The sequence below is a fragment of the Seriola dumerili genome, unplaced genomic scaffold (genome assembly GCF_002260705.1).
Source record: "Seriola dumerili isolate Sdu_G_001 unplaced genomic scaffold, Sdu_1.0 BDQW01000291.1, whole genome shotgun sequence".
Classification (NCBI taxonomy): domain Eukaryota; kingdom Metazoa; phylum Chordata; class Actinopteri; order Carangiformes; family Carangidae; genus Seriola; species Seriola dumerili.
The window spans coordinates 1,607,852-1,626,795 of record NW_019174546.1 but is presented as its reverse complement, the minus strand read 5'-3'; the positions used below and the strand labels follow the sequence as shown (position 1 = coordinate 1,626,795).

The 18,944-nt window shown below is 42.1% G+C and overlaps 1 protein-coding gene across 1 annotated transcript in view; it reads left to right on the top strand.

Annotated features, from left to right (window-relative positions):
* The window catches only part of ptprm (protein tyrosine phosphatase, receptor type M), a 127,680-nt gene extending 110,125 nt beyond the window's left edge, over positions 1–17,555 (top strand). Inside the window, exons 27-37 of the mRNA XM_022758228.1 lie at positions 2,814–2,911; positions 5,412–5,528; positions 6,946–7,100; positions 7,806–7,941; positions 9,928–10,077; positions 10,478–10,651; positions 11,597–11,728; positions 14,088–14,213; positions 15,975–16,138; positions 16,379–16,514; positions 17,267–17,555. Of these exons, the coding sequence (XP_022613949.1) occupies positions 2,814–2,911; positions 5,412–5,528; positions 6,946–7,100; positions 7,806–7,941; positions 9,928–10,077; positions 10,478–10,651; positions 11,597–11,728; positions 14,088–14,213; positions 15,975–16,138; positions 16,379–16,514; positions 17,267–17,320 (1,442 nt within the window). The 3' untranslated portion in view covers positions 17,321–17,555. The remainder of the gene's footprint in view (positions 1–2,813; positions 2,912–5,411; positions 5,529–6,945; positions 7,101–7,805; positions 7,942–9,927; positions 10,078–10,477; positions 10,652–11,596; positions 11,729–14,087; positions 14,214–15,974; positions 16,139–16,378; positions 16,515–17,266) is intronic.
* The last annotated feature ends 1,389 nt before the right edge of the window (positions 17,556–18,944 follow it).

Sequence of the window (18,944 nt, the reverse complement as noted above, 5' to 3'; positions counted from 1 at the left end):
TCTCCAGGTAGTTCGGGCCAACGCAGGAGAATGCACAACTGCCGAGATTTGCATTTACTAATTAATTTGTCAGAAGCAATCCTTTTTTTTTCGGCTTGGTGCTTGATTAAAACTAATATTAATAATTTTAATTAACCAGAATAATAATTAAATTCCCATCAATCCACAATTATTGCTCAGTGAAGTTTTAAATATTAGAGGCATTGAACGGCTCTTTGCTCATTTATTTCAATGTTCACCAGGCACGTTTGGGTCCGGTTCGGTGGAAAGGTTGGTGTTGAACAGATGAGGTGTAGTGGTAATTACTTTGAGCTTTGCCACACGCGCGCACACACACACACACACACACACACACACACAGACACACACACACACACACAGACACACACAGACACACACACACACACACACACACACACAGACACACACACACACACACAGACACACACAGACACACACACACACACACACACACACACAGACACACACACACACACACAGACACACACAGACACACACACACACACACACACACACACAGACACACACACACACACACAGACACACACAGACACACACACACACACACACACACACACAGACACACACACACACACACAGACACACACAGACACACACACACACACACACACACACACAGACACACACACACACACACAGACACACACAGACACACACACACACACACACACACACACAGACACACACACACACACACAGACACACACAGACACACACACACACACACACACACACACAGACACACACACACACACACAGACACACACAGACACACACACACACACACACACACACACAGACACACACACACACACACAGACACACACAGACACACACACACACACACACACACACACAGACACACACACACACACACAGACACACACAGACACACACACACACACACACACACACACAGACACACACACACACACACAGACACACACAGACACACACACACACACACACACACACACAGACACACACACACACACACAGACACACACAGACACACACACACACACACACACACACACAGACACACACACACACACACAGACACACACAGACACACACACACACACACACACACACACAGAGACAGACACACATAAAGGCGTGGGCTTTAGCCTCATCTTGAAATTTGTGATTAATTTGTACTCTCTTGTTTTCATCTGTATTTAAGCTTTCTGCTGTAGAGTAAGCACTTTGCGATGAATCTGTTGTAGAAAGTTCTATAAATAAATCTGACTTGACATGTTTTTCAGTGCTCGAACCGAGGAGTGAAAATGGAGGGGAAAATACTCTATAAACTGCATTGTCGATGTAGGACTGTAATACCTCCAAATCCCCTGTGTTTATATTGTGTGTGAGTTGATCTGACAGTCGGTCTGCCTCTGAAAACACAGACAGAAGCTTTATTGGCATGATGTGATGATGAAAAAGCATGTTGCCACGGCGCGTACATGGACAGAGTAAAGTAGATTAAGAAGAATGCAGTGATGAATATCACACTGAATTAAACAGATATAGTTACTTATATAAATCATAAGTAAATATAGTGAGAGATACACAGAATGAGAAAAAGACTGATGGAAATTGTTATTGTGTATTACAGTATTTAAAATAAACCTTTTACCATCCGCTGTCCATGTTATGCAGATCTTTGCGCGAACTGCTAGTGACATGAAGACTTACATGTAATATACCCTGACGTGCAATACACACAATGAAAAGGAGATTAAAGTATCTTTTTTGTGATTTGGGCTCGGTGCCTTCGTTCCAATGAAGGTGAAATCAGTGATATTGCAGACAGTAGCATACTTCCAACTTGTGTTTTAACATTTGTGCACAAGGCCAGGTCCATAAACAAAATGGTTTTCTCAGTTCAGTGTTAACTGGGCTGCACAGAGCCCTGCCTGCAGCGCCACCAAACACCCTTCTGATGAACTGGAATGGCGCCTTTGAGCTTGCCTGACATCAAACTATCACTGATGATGGTCTTTGGGCTCAGTGGGAGCAAATCTCTGCAGCCAGCTTCCAAAACCTCATCAACCAAAGTCTTCCAGAGAAGTGGAGGCTGTTATAGCTGCAAAAAATGCCTCTGAGTTTGGAATGAGATGTTCACCAATCACATATAGGAGTAATGTTTGGGTGTCCACATACTTTTGGCCATACTGTTTATGTATTATTAACAATAATAAATGTTGTTTATGTAACACTTTTCATATGTGAAATGTGACTTTAAATAGATTTCATGAAAACTAACGTCTTAGTTTTCAGACAAAATATACATTTAAAAAAGTTAAAAACAGTGAGTCTGATATTTATTGATTGATGGTATTAATAGAATAGACTCTTCTCTTTTTAGTCATTGGAGTTTTCCTATTCAAAGATAAATTCCTGTTCAAAAATATAACCCAGATAATGTGCAAAGCACAATGGAGTCTAACAATATATGTTGTGTCCCTGACTTCAGAGTTGTCTGGCGGTCCATGAATGTAATGAATCCTGAAAACTTCAGGTCCACATTTATTACAAGAGTCTAATGACAAAAAAAGGCCTATTAATTTAAATGTATGTGGACCACCCTCAAGAGCGGGGTAGGTGCTAAATGGAAAGGGAAATCATGTCTGGCTTTATGACAAGCAGTTATATATTCTCCTGACAGTTCTGCCTGATGAACAGTTTCATCAGGAGACGTTTGAATGTGCTCTTCTCTGAATCTCTAAGGGCGAAATTCACTCTCTCTGTCTCTCTGTCTCTCAAAGGCCCCATGCAGGAGACAGTCTTTGACTTCTGGAGGATGGTCTGGCAGGAGAACACGGCAGCTATCGTCATGGTGACCAACCTGGTGGAAGTGGGCAGGGTGGGTATTAAATACATGTTGACTAGCACCGCAGATCTCAAATAAGATTACCTTGCCCCCAGTCGACTGACAGTCTGATTGTATCTCAAGGCAAACGGAGTCATCTTTTTTTAGTGTGTGTCTGTTTGTGTGTGTGTGTGTGTGTGTGTGTGTGTGTGTGTCTTTGAACATCAGTGCCCAGATGTTTTTTGCGTGTGCGTGTGTGTGTGTGTGTGTGTGTGTGTGTGTGTGTTTCGTTGGCTTAGTGAGGCGTGGGTCTCGCGTGCCGCCAGCTCTTTTTCCATCATCTGATCAGCGAGAAGTGAGAAGAAACTGATTGATGGCCTTCATTACCAGAGAGGCATCCAGGCAACTGACTACTGTTTCATCTGAGTGGCTCTATAACAGGAGATTATACTGTGCTGTAGCCGCCAGCTCCTACCAGGCTCCTATGAGCAGAAACATCTCTTAATATTGTCCTCATTGGACAAAAGGGGACTGTTATTGAGTGGTGTGGACGGTTCATAATGTTCAAACTAATGGTAGAGCCTTGCCTCTTTTTTTTTTTTGCACAGTACAGCATGTGGCCTAACTCATGGAGAAAAAAAAATCCCACAGCCCTACTTCAGTCCTAATTTGTTCCACTTAACTCACACTGTAGTTCCTCCTGGTTAGGTTATAATCAAGAGAAAATGAAGGTCTTAACATACAGTGTAATGCTTTGACTGCCAGGGGATTTTCTCTAAGAATTTTAAACACATTCACACTGAAAGCCCCTTAAACACAGGCACACCTTGATTTCGCTGATGTGCATTTTTGGTGGGGCTTAAATGTAGCAGAGCTGATAATGATTCATGGGCCCATCTCTAGGTACCTCATTAGGCCGTTCCTCTACAGTAGCTGAGCCTTGCCCGCCCCGCCCCACACCTTCTCCACACCTGCTTAGCTGCGGTGGCGTCCTCGGCGGGCCCCGGCCCCCAAACCGTCTGTTATATGATCCTTGTCCAATGGCGGGCGGTAGGCACAGTTGGTCACAGTGGTGGTGGCTCCACAGAGGGCCCCATAAAATCACTCCGCCATATCACAGTGGGCCATCTGCTCGGCACAGTTGCTGATGAACTCTGGGAAATCCTGGCACGCACACACTCACAGACACACGCGGGCGCACGCACACACACACACACACACAGACAGACAGACACACAGACTTTGTCCTGCTGGTTTCGCACACAGGGGCGGCACTCAGCACACTTTGATGTATGAGAGATTTGGTTTGGAAGGTAGCGTTGCTGATGTGTGTGATGAGGTGATGCTACGTGGGCATCTTCTCTATACACTTTATCCATAGGCGCAAGTGAGTTCAAGAGCTGTGCACACACAGTCACATACAAAGTGTGTGCCCACGCTAAAGAACATCTGTGTATATGCTGGCATAATTTAGCCCAAAGGCTAATTCCCCCCCGAACCAGGCGCCTGATTCAGAGTGATCTAATAAGGTAATGGCTTTTGCCTAATTCAATCTGGCTGGAAGCGGACGGTGGATTTGTGATTGTCATCGGGGATTAGTCATCGGGGGTGTCAGAGAGAGGGACCTGAAAGTCCCCCTCTGTCTGTGTCACTCCACAAACCAAAATCTCATTTCATTCCTAATCAGCACATAGACTCCAGAAATGAAAATTGAATCAAGTTGTGGCTGATGTCGCATTTATCCCTCATCAAAAATTATCATTCTCTGATATACCTCCATGATCTCAGTCCCTATTACCAGCCTTACTCCCTCAGTATCAACAGTTTAATTGAACAAGGGGGAGGAAGGGGGAGAGGGGTAATTTTGCACTCTTATGATACCTAATACAAGTAATATTTTCAGTGGGGTGTTTTAGATTTCTGCTGGGAAATCTGTTTTAAATAGCTGAGGGTTTATTATTTCATATCATTATTGGATTGTCATTATATGTCCCTCGTCCAATTGTAGTACACTATTTTTTTAATGTTTTGTCCCATTTCTCTGCACCGGTACTCAAAATTTTAAGGTGGAGAAATCGAACACCTCCCTCTGCACCTACCCTGCGTTGTTCCAGCTTTTCTTTACGGTCTACCTTTACACTCATTTTCACATTATCGACGTGAGAATGAAAAAGCAATAATGTGAGAATGAGCTCTCCATCGATACATAAGATTCCCATTTACAGCAGATCCTTGACCGCGGGCCGAAACTAATACGAAGCGAATCTCATTTTGACTTGAAAGAAACGCTTCAGAACCTGAAATATCAGGTGGCAAATGGGAGGTAACGTGATGTGACAATTATCTTCATTGGGGGAAAAAAAGAGGAAAAAAAAAAGTGATGGCCTAGCAAGACATTCAAATGGCTTGTATGGGTGTGTGCAGTGCAGGGAAAAGCATTTTGAATGTAAATGTATTGCAGTGTGTGTGTGTGTGTGTGTGTGGGTGTGTGTGTGTGTGTGTGTGTGCATGCATGCATGTGGTTGTAAAACACTTTGCTTTGGTCACTCCTCAGGTGAAGTGCTGTAAGTACTGGCCTGATGACACTGAGATCTACAGAGACATCAAGGTGACGCTGATAGAGACCGAGCTGCTGTCAGAGTACGTCATCAGGACATTTGCCGTAGAGAAGGTACACTTTTTAAACTTTGAATATGTTAAACAGCATGCATACTTTTTCAGCGTCAGCCTACTGCGCTCTCACACAGCTCGGAGGTGCTCAACTGAGTTACGGGTTATGTGCTCGACTCTTATGGACCTTGACAGTAATTGCTAAGTGGTCCAGGAAGAGGGCCGTCTTTAAAAGGTTTTTTTCTAATGTCACTTGATTAAAAATGACTTATTTCTGTTTCAGATATATACTTTATTAACAAAACAACGCACCGATATTAAAACAATATGTCTTATACTACTGTTAGTTGTTTTAAAATGATTCACACTCCCCTTTTTTCAACCATCAACAACTAGCATGGCCCTTGACAACATTTCTCTACACATATTTAAGTTACTGTTTATTGTAGTATTGATATTTGAACAAAAACTCCCAGACTAATAGGAAATATAATGATATGAAAAGTAAGTCATTCTGAGAGGATATAACATATAGCAGTTTATGTAATCATTCATAATCTAATGCATTTCTCAGTGGCACATTAGCCCCAGCACTGCTGCTAAGGAAGGACAAGTTCACTTTATCTACTGAAAGCTTCTCCCAGCGGAACCCTCTCTAGCCGTTATGTTCCCGCTGTTTAACTTTAAATGTTGGTTAATTAACAATGAAGAACAAACAGTGATTTAGGTTACAGTGACATTTTAAGTCTCATGCTGCCACTTGTTATTTCCCAAAGCAACAGGTAATGGGTCCACCCACAGAATAAACTTAAATTCCAACCTCCTAAAACTGAAGCAAAGATCAGACATGTCACGTACTAGAGACCATCTTGCGATGGTGTCACCCAAGCTGCGACAACCGTCAACTTGTTGATGTTTTGGCCCATGAGTACTCATAAGTTATTCTATTATAACCCATCCACTCAGTGCTCGTGGGTCAGACCACACCCATCTTCAAACTCTGCCTTTTATATTGACCTCAGCTACACATCTGTAAAGTTTCATGACTGCATCTTCCACAGTTGACAGACATAGAAACACACACACACACACACACACACACACACACACACACACACACACACACACACACACACACACACAGACTCACAAGGTGAAAACAATACCAGTCACGCTGTTGTGGCTGGTAATAATCCTGTGTCCCTGGAAGGACCAGGCAAGACTGAGAAGTGTCACAGTAGGTAAAGAAATAAGGGCACAGCAGCCTTGAACATCCAGCTTGTTGTAAGATAATAGAAACTTTGCTCAAACTCCCCCCCCTCCCTTTGACCTTGTCCATGAAGTGAGTGTTTGTATTCAATCCAACCCTGTATTTGCTTTAGAAGGACCTCTCACATCGTCTGTACACTGCACCCTCTGTCTCCTCCCCACATCCCCGCCGTCTCTGTGCTGTGTAACATGATGACTCTGTTCCTCAGAGGGGGGCTCATGAGATCCGGGAGATTCGACAGTTTCACTTCACGGGCTGGCCGGACCACGGCGTGCCCTATCACGCCACAGGCCTGCTGGGATTTATTAGGAGAGTCAAGTCTAAGACACTGACCAATGCTGGGCCCATGGTGGTTCACTGCAGGTTGGTGTGCGCTGGCACTGAACACTCTGTTTTCAACCCGTCTAACCAGTTAGTGTATACTTGTGTATAACAGTTATCATAACAACTAGCTAAGACTATTTTTCATCAGAACCTTTTAGCAGAGAAATGTTCCCAAAGAAAAGTGTTGACTGCAAAATATGTGGATTATCCTGAGAACCTGGAAAAGTATGATGCTGTTGAATTTTTTTTGTTGGAATTTGTCATTGCTGTTACGACGGCAAACAACATCCCATTCACTTCTAGTCTATCTCAGAGGCAGATTCCTTCAAGTGAGGCTATGCAACCTTTGCTTAACAGGGGCCATACCAAACCAAGTCAGGCTGCAGCTGTAAGTGTAGAGAATTACTCATGAGTGCAACTTTTTATTTGTGGGAGAAGAATATGATATTCCAACCTTCAAAAGTAACATAGTGTTACTTAAAATTCAAGGCAAAGAAAAACCAAAACTTCACAGTCAGACATCACTAGAGGCAAGTTAGAAAATGTTTTTTGTGAACCAAGCCTTTAAAATGTGGCTGTTAATTGCAAAGGCAGAAAAGCGTAAAAGACCTTTACCCATCACAATAATCCTAATAATCCTGTGAAAGACAACTACTAAAAACCTATTTTCATTATGCTACACTTTAAATGTCATAACTTTATGTGTTTCGCCCCAAAGCTTCTAATTGGTTTGCTTGTCTCCAGCGCTGGGGCCGGCCGGACGGGCTGCTTCATCGTCATCGACATCATGCTGGACATGGCGGAGCGAGAGGGCGTGGTAGACATTTACAACTGCGTGAGGGAGCTGCGCTCACGGAGGGTCAACATGGTCCAGACTGAGGTACGGCAAATCTGGTCCCGCAGTGGCCTGAGCAGAGCTGGCATCTGTCCACAGAGACTCCTGTGTAAAACATGGAAGAGTGGGGGATGCAGCTTGACAGGCTGTTGTCATCAAAGGTGGATTAACTAGTGTCTGCAAGTAATTCTTAGCATAAGCCCCACTTCTCTGGTGCTCCAAAACAAATCTCAGAATTAATAGCAAAGAAGGGAGCACTTTTACCAAAAGCATGTATTATTTTTGAGAAATAAATCATTGCCTGTCATTTATTAGTCATTAATTCTGCAGCTTAGGTGATCCAGTAGGTAAAGGTTGTTAATCATTGTGCCAGTGAGTGATGATACCCATTATCTTTTAAAATGCAGCATAATTAATTTTATTTTTTCACTGTCAGTCACTCGCAGGTACCAGTTCAAGTCTTGCATATTTCAAACAGTGGGAATATGTTTCATTATGTAACAAAAGAATCAAAATATTAATAAAGCTCTGTCTAATGACTGTAAAGCAACTGCTCTGTTTTAGCCTGGTGACTAGTGTTTATATTTACAGCATGGATTTGATGATGTAGTCGTCATTCAGGACACCTTTTACATTTCGAGTGATCATTTGTCACAAAAGACATTTATTGAGGTCCACACCCTAACTATTTCCCAGGATGCTAAGCACACATACTTGGCAATACATGCGATAATAAACGGGTTTAGAGGCTTGTAACTGACAGCATTTAGCTCATATTGATGGCTGAAAACATCCCTGGCTCATCCTCCAGCTTTATGCCGGTGTGGACTACCGAAGGACTTTGCGCTTTTCTGAACACCGGCCATCTGGAGGTGTCCATAGTCTCGTTGAATGCATCATTTCACTGTAATTCCCTTTAAATCACAAGCGTCATTGGACTTAATGGGCAAATGTTTCATTGTTGACGTCCGAATTGGGATTCGAGTAACTGGAGACCAAATGTTGTTCACCCTGAGTCACTCTCCTCAAGTTCAGTGACCTTCAAAGTGTGTGTATGTGTGTGTGTTTTCCCTCGCAGGTGTTCAGGCTCGTTGGCACGGCTCCTCAGCCTGCGGCCAGACACTAACTCTCCGCCGTGGTTTAATCTGTCCACAGAAATGAAAAGCCTTGTTGTTATTTACAGTTTACGAGATCAGATAAATTCTGTCAATCTGTGGGTTCTGGTCTGACCACCTTCTGCCACTGACCTGCTGACCCGGGCCGGGCTAGTCAAACTCTTTGGGTCAACAGTTTGCACCGGGCATTAGACTTAACAAATGGCAACACATGTTTCTCTGTAAATCTGCAAATCAGTGACCCCTGTGAATGTGTGCAGATTTTGGTCCGAAGTGACAGGGGGGTGTCAGCTGAAAATGTCACTTCAGAAGAGATTTACATCAAGCCTCAAGCCGTGTCACCATGTCGACTGCTTGACTGACTGATGTGAGGAGGAGGAAATGTGTCGCGATTTCCTGTTTCCACTCGGCAGCAAGGGTTGTCTTTGTTGTTCAGACGTCAACCTTGTTCATGCCTTGATCCTGACAACAATGATGATGAAATCTCAACATTGCTTGGGTCACCGGGGGTTTCATAGAGTCATGACAAACCTGAAAAAGCCAAGGACTTTAAGAAAATACCTTTTCTTCTGGCCTCTCAATAGGAATTCTGCAGCTTTATTCATGACATTCTATAAGAAAATTAAATCAGCTATGAACCAAAAAATGCAAAAATATGTAATGTAACCTTTGAACATAGACCATGACAAATATTAGTCATAGAAACTGCCTCAGGACTAAAGAATAATCATGTTAAGGTTGTTGAAAGGTCATTGAATTCTTCTGGCAAAACGCAGAGGAACACTGGCCCATGTATTTCTGCGAAAAAAAAACAAAAAAGAAAGACATGTCATACTGGTGTATTCTGCAAATGTTGTCCATTGTGATGAGTTGAAGAAGCCTGATAGATCCGCAATGAGGATGCTGTTTTTTGCAGGAGCAGTATGTCTTCATCCATGATGCCATTTTGGAGGCATGTCTCTGTGGCGACACCACTATACCTGCCAGTCAACTCCGCTCTGTGTACTATGACATGAACCGCCTGGACCCGCAGACCAACTCCAGCCCCATTAAGGAGGAGTTCAGGGTAAGGACATTTTGATATAGTAGGACGTTAAAAAGAACAGTGTATGTGAATCCCTAAAGAAGCATTATCTCAAGTGCAGGATAAGTTCACAACAACAGTAAACATGTTGTCTCTTGATGAATGGCACAGTCCCCCTCTGGGCCAATCAGGAGCAAATATATCGCTTTAATCGGTAATAGTAGCTCCCCTCCTTGGACCAATCAGTGTGATATGAGATGCATCGTCCCCCTAAGTTTCATCACAGGCGCATCAGGGGAGTCGAAGCTATCGCTAACGTAACTGATTAAAGAATTGCATTGTTAATTACCATATCGGGAGATAATTAGCACACTTGACGCCCAAGTGCGTACCTTCCAGTGTTGGTATGTCACTGTATGATAATTCTGCTTAAACCCGACAGACTCTGAATATGGTGACTCCCACGCTGCGGGTGGAAGACTGCAGCATCGCCCTGTTGCCCAGGAACCACGAGAAGAACCGCTGCATGGACGTCCTGCCTCCAGACCGCTGCCTGCCCTTCCTCATCACCATTGATGGAGAGAGCTCCAATTACATCAACGCTGCGCTCATGGATGTAAGAACATGTCCGATTTTAAGCCTGTTTTCTCGCATTCCTGTGTAGGGTCACTTAAAGGAGCACGATTTGGAGTCTTCCTAATTGCATCACTGTAATTTAAAGTGGTAAATTGACAGGAAGTCTCCTCTCTGTGTGAACTGAAACTTTCCCATGTGTTGCTTTTACTGTCAAATGCTTATCAGTAGTGTCAAAGCAGGTATTTTGCCCTCTGAGAATATATGGAAAAACATCACGGTATAATGAGGCTACTGTGAGTGGGAAAGCTGGTATTTCAGCCTTTTATACAGGAGACTTTTCCTTTGAGAGAGAGATGTAGATTTTAAAATTAACATTTTTTTTTTTTTCATTTCAATTGTCCGCATTCAGCCCTGAAATACTTCCCTCAAGGGCCTCAAGGACTTACTGTACTTGAGACTTGACTTGAATTGCTCTGACAGACTTGCCCCCCAAATACTTAAAAACCCCTCTGTCTTGCGGTCAAGTTAAATTGTCCCTGGTTGAGCAGTTATATGTCACAATAACTAAAAGGCACCACAAGACAACAGAAAATGCAATGTATAGCAATTTTCGAGTGATAAATTAATTCAGGGTGGACCTAACAGAGAACACCTTGACAAGTGATGGACTTTTTGGCTCTTGCCTGGATTGAGCGGGTGACCTTTTAGGTACAGGATCCTCTCCGTTAACATGGGCTACCTCTGGGAGCCAGAAACCACATTAAAAGTGCAGCATCCTAATATAATCTCCCTATACATGGAATCTCCATTAGAAAACAACACTCAGCGAGAGGCAGGTCAAAGGATGGAGGTCATTTTCGAAGTGGTTATAGTTTTATTTTAAGTTATCAGCTTGCGTACTGTATAATATGCATGAGATGTATTCGGTGATATGTTTTTAACTCGTGCTTTTGCTTTTGTCTCTATTTACCTCCCTTTCCTCCAGAGTTACAAGCAGCCTTCTGCATTCATAGTGACACAGCACCCGTTGCCAAACACAGTAAAGGACTTCTGGAGATTGGTGCTGGACTACCACTGCACTTCCATAGTAATGCTCAACGACGTTGACCCCGCCCAGGTAAACCCGACCTGATACATGTGCACAAACACTCACACACAAAGCATATACAAAAATAATCCTCCAGGGATATTGCCAGAGGTAGGCAGGCTCACAGATGACACACGGAGCAGTTCCTTTCATCACAAGTCTGTATCTAATAAAGTTACACAAACAGCTTGGGAACTGGATTCAGAGAAAGATTGCTTTTTTTTTTTTTTTTCTCCCCCAAGTATGAACCGAAGGATGTATCTGCACTGGCAAACACATATATATGTGTACACAGAATATGTTTGAAATGAGGTAGATGCTGCCGAGTGGAAGAGGACTTGCTATGAAAGCATGGGTAGATGGAGAGACAGGCCTGTGGAAGAGACTCTCCAGATTTCTCAGCCTGAGGCTCTGTCATAACACCCGGGGATCAAAGCCTGAAGCCAGGCTGCTCTCCCCTTCCAAATCCCCTTTCCCTAGGTGACTGACTGACTGGCTGACTGGCTGAATAGAAAAGGCCTTTCATTCAATATTCTCACTGTAGGCAGCCAGTCAGCCAGCCAAGGAAACAGCACAGGTGGAATGGGAGGAAGGCGGAGAGGCGGAGATGGAGGCGAGGGAGGTGGTGGTGTACTATCTTCTCCATCAGCTCCTTTGTTTCTGCATCTGTTGAATTTGTCAGGTTTTGACGCACTCTCAAAGGAAGCTAGATAGAGGCGCTTTAGCTGCCACACACACTGTATATGTGTCTTTGCTTTATATGCATGTAAGAGAAAGAAAGTGAGCGTGTATTTGTTTGTCCATCTGTATGCATGTACCCAGGCCTGTTATTTGTCTTCTTTTCAGGTTCAGTCTCTTTTTCTTTTTCTTTTTCTTTTTTTCCCCAGTCTTTGTTCATGACTGTGTGACTCTGCATGTGGGCATGTGTGTGTCGGTGCAGAATCTGTTCATTTGGTGTGTGTACACTTCCAGTAGTCTGATTTAGTGCTATGAGGCTGGCAGTGTGCTCGGCAGGTGCATGTTCTTAACTGGGCTTTCTCTCCTGAGGAGCGGAAATAGGGGAGATTTTGCTGTTCTTATGAAGCTGTCCCAGGGGTTTATTTCTCCCTCTGTACTTTTCATCACTGTTGCCAGAGCAGTCGGTAACACTGTCTGTCAATAGGCTACTTGCTTCTTAATACTTTTAATTAGGGATACAACTTTCACTTATTTGTATTTTACAAAAAATAGTAAGAAGTACTCAGATTACCTAGAGTCCAATGAGGGCATTTTAAATAACTTGATTTGCCCATTCAGCACTTTAAAAGTCAGTCATAATTATTGAATTTACAATAATGTAAAACTAAGAAAAGCAGCCAATTATGTCGCGGTTAAATCGCTCAATGGTTACAATAGATACCTAATGAATTAGCAGTTGAAATAGAGAATAGCTTAATTAAAAATAATGGATAGTTGAAATAGTTAGCTAAAAGTAGCAGACAAAGTTTCCACTGCTTCCCAACCGTTTGTCAGGAACAGTTGAAATAGTTGGATAAAAGTAACAGATAAAGCGTTACTTTTAAAACAGCTGAAACATGAGCTTAAAGAAATAGATATTGGTAGCTAGAAATAATGGATAGCTAAAGGTAGTAGGTAAATGGCTGGTAGTAATAAGAAAGGAAACTTGACTAAACCAACTTAAACATTGACAGTTTAACTGTATACAAAATCTATGTGAACAATATCCACTTTTATATTGGTAATAGTATTGAATGACATCCGGTTCAGATGAATACATTTGGAACATGAGTGCTAGAGTTCACCTGACTGTGCTTTTTGGGAACAATAACTTAAATAACCTATTATCAACTTATCTTTATGAAGTTTTTCTTCATAGAGACAGTAGACAGCAGATTTTCTATCACTCTGAAAAATATAGTTTAAAAAAAAAAAAGGGTTGGAAGAGGTACGAACAATTAGCAATGGTTTTTGAGGAATTTCTGTTTGATTTGTTGAACAAAGCATCAGATGATTAGTAGAAGGCTCTCGTCCTTACAGCACATCTGTGTTTAGTTTTTGGTCAGATCAGAAATTCCAGATGTTCTTTGAATGTTCCCGACTGAAGAAGCAATTCATCATACTTTAAAAAGAAAGCACTTCACTTTCACAGATAATTCAGCTTCTTTCTTTCTACCTCTTGTACCTCATCATTGGTGTCCTTGAACTTTGTACAAACCTCTTTAACGAGTTAAAACGAATGTCACAGATTCAGTCAGTATAGTTTGGATTCAAAACTAATGAATCATGTTCTATTTTCTTTGTTTTTTCTTGTGTGTTTTTCTTTTGTGTGTGTGTGTGTGTGTGTGTGTGTGTGTGTGTGTGTGTGTGTGTTCCTGCCTATTTTGTTTAGTTGTGCCCACAGTACTGGCCAGAAAACGGCGTCCACCGCCACGGACCTATCCAGGTGGAGTTTGTCTCGGCCGACTTGGAGGAAGACATCATCAGCAGAATATTTAGGATCTACAATGCAGCGCGGGTACGGTGACACAGTAGGGTCATGCATCAAACAGAAAAACATTTATTTACGCTGCATTTATGTGTGTAGGTTGACGTGGTTTTTCTGCTCTGCTGCTCATTCTTTTGTATCTTCAGTAACTTGCTTGTCTTCCCTGCGGTGATCACAACAGCCAGTTTATTCTGTGACTGCACATCTCACACATCCCACTCATATGCTGGCCCGTCCATTCAAGCTGTGCAGTGGCGGGGTCATTATGTTCTTTAACTATGCCTCAGCACCGGTGATTGGACCAACGTGTGATTGCCACAAGTCACATGTCTTTTCTGCAGCTTTTGAACTTTTCACATGTAGTTAAAAAGGTAGAAAGTTTCCCATCAATCAACACCTTCCAACACCAACCAATCATTTTTGGCTTTACATACACGATAAACAACTTGAAAAGAAATTCCCCATGAACCTGGATCAGTGTTGAAGGGTAACGAGATGATTAATGGGATAGAAGAACTTTTCTGTAATATTACATTTTCTTTTTGTTAAATCATTGATAGTTTTACACTTTCAGGGGTCCACCTGTTTTGGTTTTTGACCGCCTGAAATGAAGTGATGTCTACTTGTAACCCCTGATCACAGGGGTGAGGCTTTTAGTGGTGTTAGTGTTCATGATTTGTGAGCAGTTTAACCAAATTTTCCTTCTCAGATCTTTTGATTTGAATTACGTTTAGGAGCCTCAAAGAGATGTGAGTGTCCAGTATTTCACAAGCAAATAACAAATATTAGAGGAACGTTAGGCAAACAAAAAGAGAGATACATGTTTCGTGTTCTTATCCCTTTAATCACCCTGTGACGCCTCAGATTTATCGTGGGACCCCATGGGGAGTCCTGACCTCCTGGTTGGGAACCACTGCTCCAGATAATCTAGTTACTGGAACTACTTAATGAAGAATCAGTCCCGATGAAAGCTGTTGTCAGCATGTTGTGTGGATGATTCAGACAAACTAAGTAACTGATACTGATCTGGAACAACAAGTTGTTCAACAAGTTTCATATTTCAGTACTGGGAGCACCACAAATTCAGTGCACTTGCCTCTTGTTGGAGTGGAGGAACAAATCCCGGAGATGGGCGTCTCACAGCTTGGGCAAATAAAATCAAAACTATCTGCCACGTAGACACTGCATCACTACAGGTGGAGGACAGATTTTTTTTTTTTTTTTTTTTTTGTGATTTGGGTGATCTGACCCTTTAATTTTGAGCTACTTAATTTTGACATCACAGCACAGACAGGATCCTGACCCATGCCGGCATAACCTGCACTCACCTGCGTAAGCTCCTTACCTCAACAGTCTGCCCAGGGTTGTCAATAATCACTCGTCACATTTACATGTTGCATCCTCTGGCCGGCGAAGGCACCACCGGCATGTTAAGTGCGACACAGTCTAATCACACATGATCACCGACAAGTGTTATTGATCAATATGTCAGAGTGTGATTTAGAGAGTGTGTATCTCAGATTGCTTATCTATCTGTCTCCAGCAGTAACTGTGTTCATCTATCAACCCGTCTATCTGCCTCGTTCATCTCTTCAGTGACTCTTCTTGCCCTTATCCATCTCTTGTCCTACTTGTCGCCATCGAGGCTTAGCTTAGCCCTGCATCTTTACAGTCCGATTGCATCTTTGCACAACAGCGATTAACCCCCACCGCCACCGCCACCACCCCCAACCCCCACCACCTTGTCTATGTGTGTTAACCTGGGATGACCGGTGTGTCCTTCCCCTCCAGCCTCAGGACGGCTACCGGATGGTGCAGCAATTCCAGTTCCTGGGCTGGCCCATGTACAGAGACACGCCCATGTCCAAACGCTCCTTCCTCAAGCTGATTCGACAGGTGGACAAGTGGCAGGAGGAGTACGACGGGGGCGAGGGACGCACTGTGGTCCACTGTCTGTAAGTTTCCCCCAGCACCCAGTGCAGGAGGAAGTTCAGTCAATGCTGGCATTAAAAATGAAACATCTCCACCTACTGACTGAAGAGCTTTACTGCAGCAACATAAAAAGCAGAACTGTGGAGCTCCTCCGTCTGCCACGGCCTACACTATCACACCAAAACCTTCTATATCAAACCAAAATTTCTTTTATTCAATTGTATTCAGTTTTCTAATGCTCGACTCTTCTGTTACGACTGTAGGAATGGAGGCGGCCGCAGTGGAACATTTTGTGCCATCAGCATCGTGTGCGAGATGCTTCAGCACCAGCGCTCTGTGGACGTTTTCCACGCTGTCAAAACACTGAGGAACAATAAACCTAACATGGTGGACCTGCTGGTGAGGAGCCCTTTCAGCTTTTATGAGACTTGTCTGGAAATTTACTCTTTATAAAATATTGTTAGTGTGTTGTAACTTCCACTGAGTACCAAATGGTTTTTAAAGAGCTACTCCACCAATTTATGAAAGTGGTATTCTATAATGAAATAAGATCTGTTGTACTTTTTTGCAGTAATTACACTGAAAATATAGTTAAAAGCTATCTGCAGGGTGTTCTGGTGGACATCAGTCTTTGGTTGCACCTCATTTTCCCTTAATTTTCTGTCAGCTTTCTTCCATACTCTGTCCAATAAAAGCATAACAAAACAAAAAGATGATTTTTAAACAGCTATCTGCAAGTTTTCGTAATTTGCTTCAAAATTGTTTTTATTACGCTTTGATTAGGGAAAAGCGGACGCCTAGCCCGGGGCACCACAAGCCCCAGCTTCACTGTCATGCAAATGTTTCGTGGTAATTTGATTATGTGTAACTGTGGTAATATGGAAATGTGCGCTACTAAAGCACTAATATCAGCTGACGTGGTGTATGTTGAAGAGTAGTCTTCTGTCAAAATGTAGATTTAAGACCATTATTTCAGTTCATATTTTGTTTGCATGATTGATATTCCTAAAATAATATGTGTTTAATCAAATTACCATGCAGCGAACCTCGGGTCAGATGGTATTCTAGCATAGACGGAGGGGGTTAATAGGGGGGCCTCTGCTCTTTTCATTTTCTCTAATAATTCTCTTCTGTTTCATCTTGTTTTCTAGGACCAGTACAAGTTTTGCTATGAAGTGGCACTGGAGTACTTGAACTCGGGGTAACTCAGAGATACTGAGCACCACCAGAGACTTAAAGTTTGGGACATTACAGACGACTGCAGCTCACATGTGTGCATTGTGCTAAGTGTGTGTGTGTGTTATCAACCCGACAGGAACGAGGTACACACACAACCATACATGCAGCTCCGCCTTTGACCAGCTCTTTTCTTCTTCTGGTCTTCGGTTGGTGTAGATGGGAAAGGTAGCAGAGTTGTACAGTGTTAAATATCGCAGCCTGTTTCTGTCAGTGCCGGCTAAGGAAGCCAGCAGGAACACAGTCAGTTTTTTTTTTTTTTTTTTTTTTTTTTATGTTCCTCTGCAGTGAGTCGCCTCCTCTCTGGATCCCTCTTTCTCTCTGTCTCTGTCGCTCTCAGCCGCCTGTAGTCCTGTGGTTGTTGCCTTGATCCTCATTGGACGACGAGCATTAAATACTCTCCAGTTTTCCGTGGAATGCGATACACTGTACATAATGTAATGTGTTCATTTTATTCTCTCTGATTTCTGTTTTTTTGTTTTGTTTTTTTGCTCAGCTCATTATTAATAATCATTAAATGCAGGAGCTCAAAGCCTAAATGTTACTAAATGTCCTGTAAATTTATGACATCTAGATGATTATTGCTTCATACTGTATGTTGAGGACAGCTGGCTCAGTCTACATCTGCTTACCTTATTTCCTATACAGGGATCCAAAGCTTTATTTGCACTTCCATTGAATTCTTGTTGTGCATATTGTACATATTTCTGTAGATTATTTATTCATGGTATGTACTTTTTTTGTGACTCTCGGTAAGTGACAATCATATGTTCTATAGGTTTGGTTTATTGACTGTATTGTGTGCTTTTTTTGGTCATGTTGTATGACAGATCAATTCCATTGTAAAAAAAAAAAAAAGATATTATATAAATGTATCTACAATATAAACATTGGATTATGTATTTCTGCCTCTTTTGTGAGTGGAGCTAGAAAAGATGACGTTAGGGCGACATCTTCTGGCTACATCAGGAAAAGCGCAATCACCTCCATGTTTAAAGCTTTTAAAAGTGCCGCAGTTTTATCACTTTTAATGAATTTGTCTTCAATAACACTGTCTTAAGATGACAATGACGCCTTTTTTGCAGTTATACAAATTTATTATATTGATTTATTTTATTTGAAGCATATTTGTTGAATAAATTTGAAATCGCTAAGTCCTTACAGGCAGAGAAGTCATGATGCTGGACCACAATAGGACAATAACACCAATTCAAAAAGGTAAACTGTCTGTCTAGGAACTTGCGTTCAGTTAACATCTTAGATCACATATTCAAAATGCAGGTTTGCAGCTGACTGTTGCATCGAACCCTATTTAACTTTATTTTTTAAATAAATGATTGAAATGAATATTAAATTATTGTGATAAAATATTATGGTGTACTCGATAATATGAACACCTGCAATAATATAAAGCAATCCAGTAAAGCAGCTCAGCAATAAATACTTTCTCTAAGAGAGTTATTATAATTGGATTTTTAATGTTAGAGAGACTTTGATTTGACTCTAAGGTTTGTTTGAGGCTGTAGTAAGTATTGGTGTTTTGGGATGCATTATGATTATAAAGTTTTTCCCTTTATTAAAAAAAAATTCATA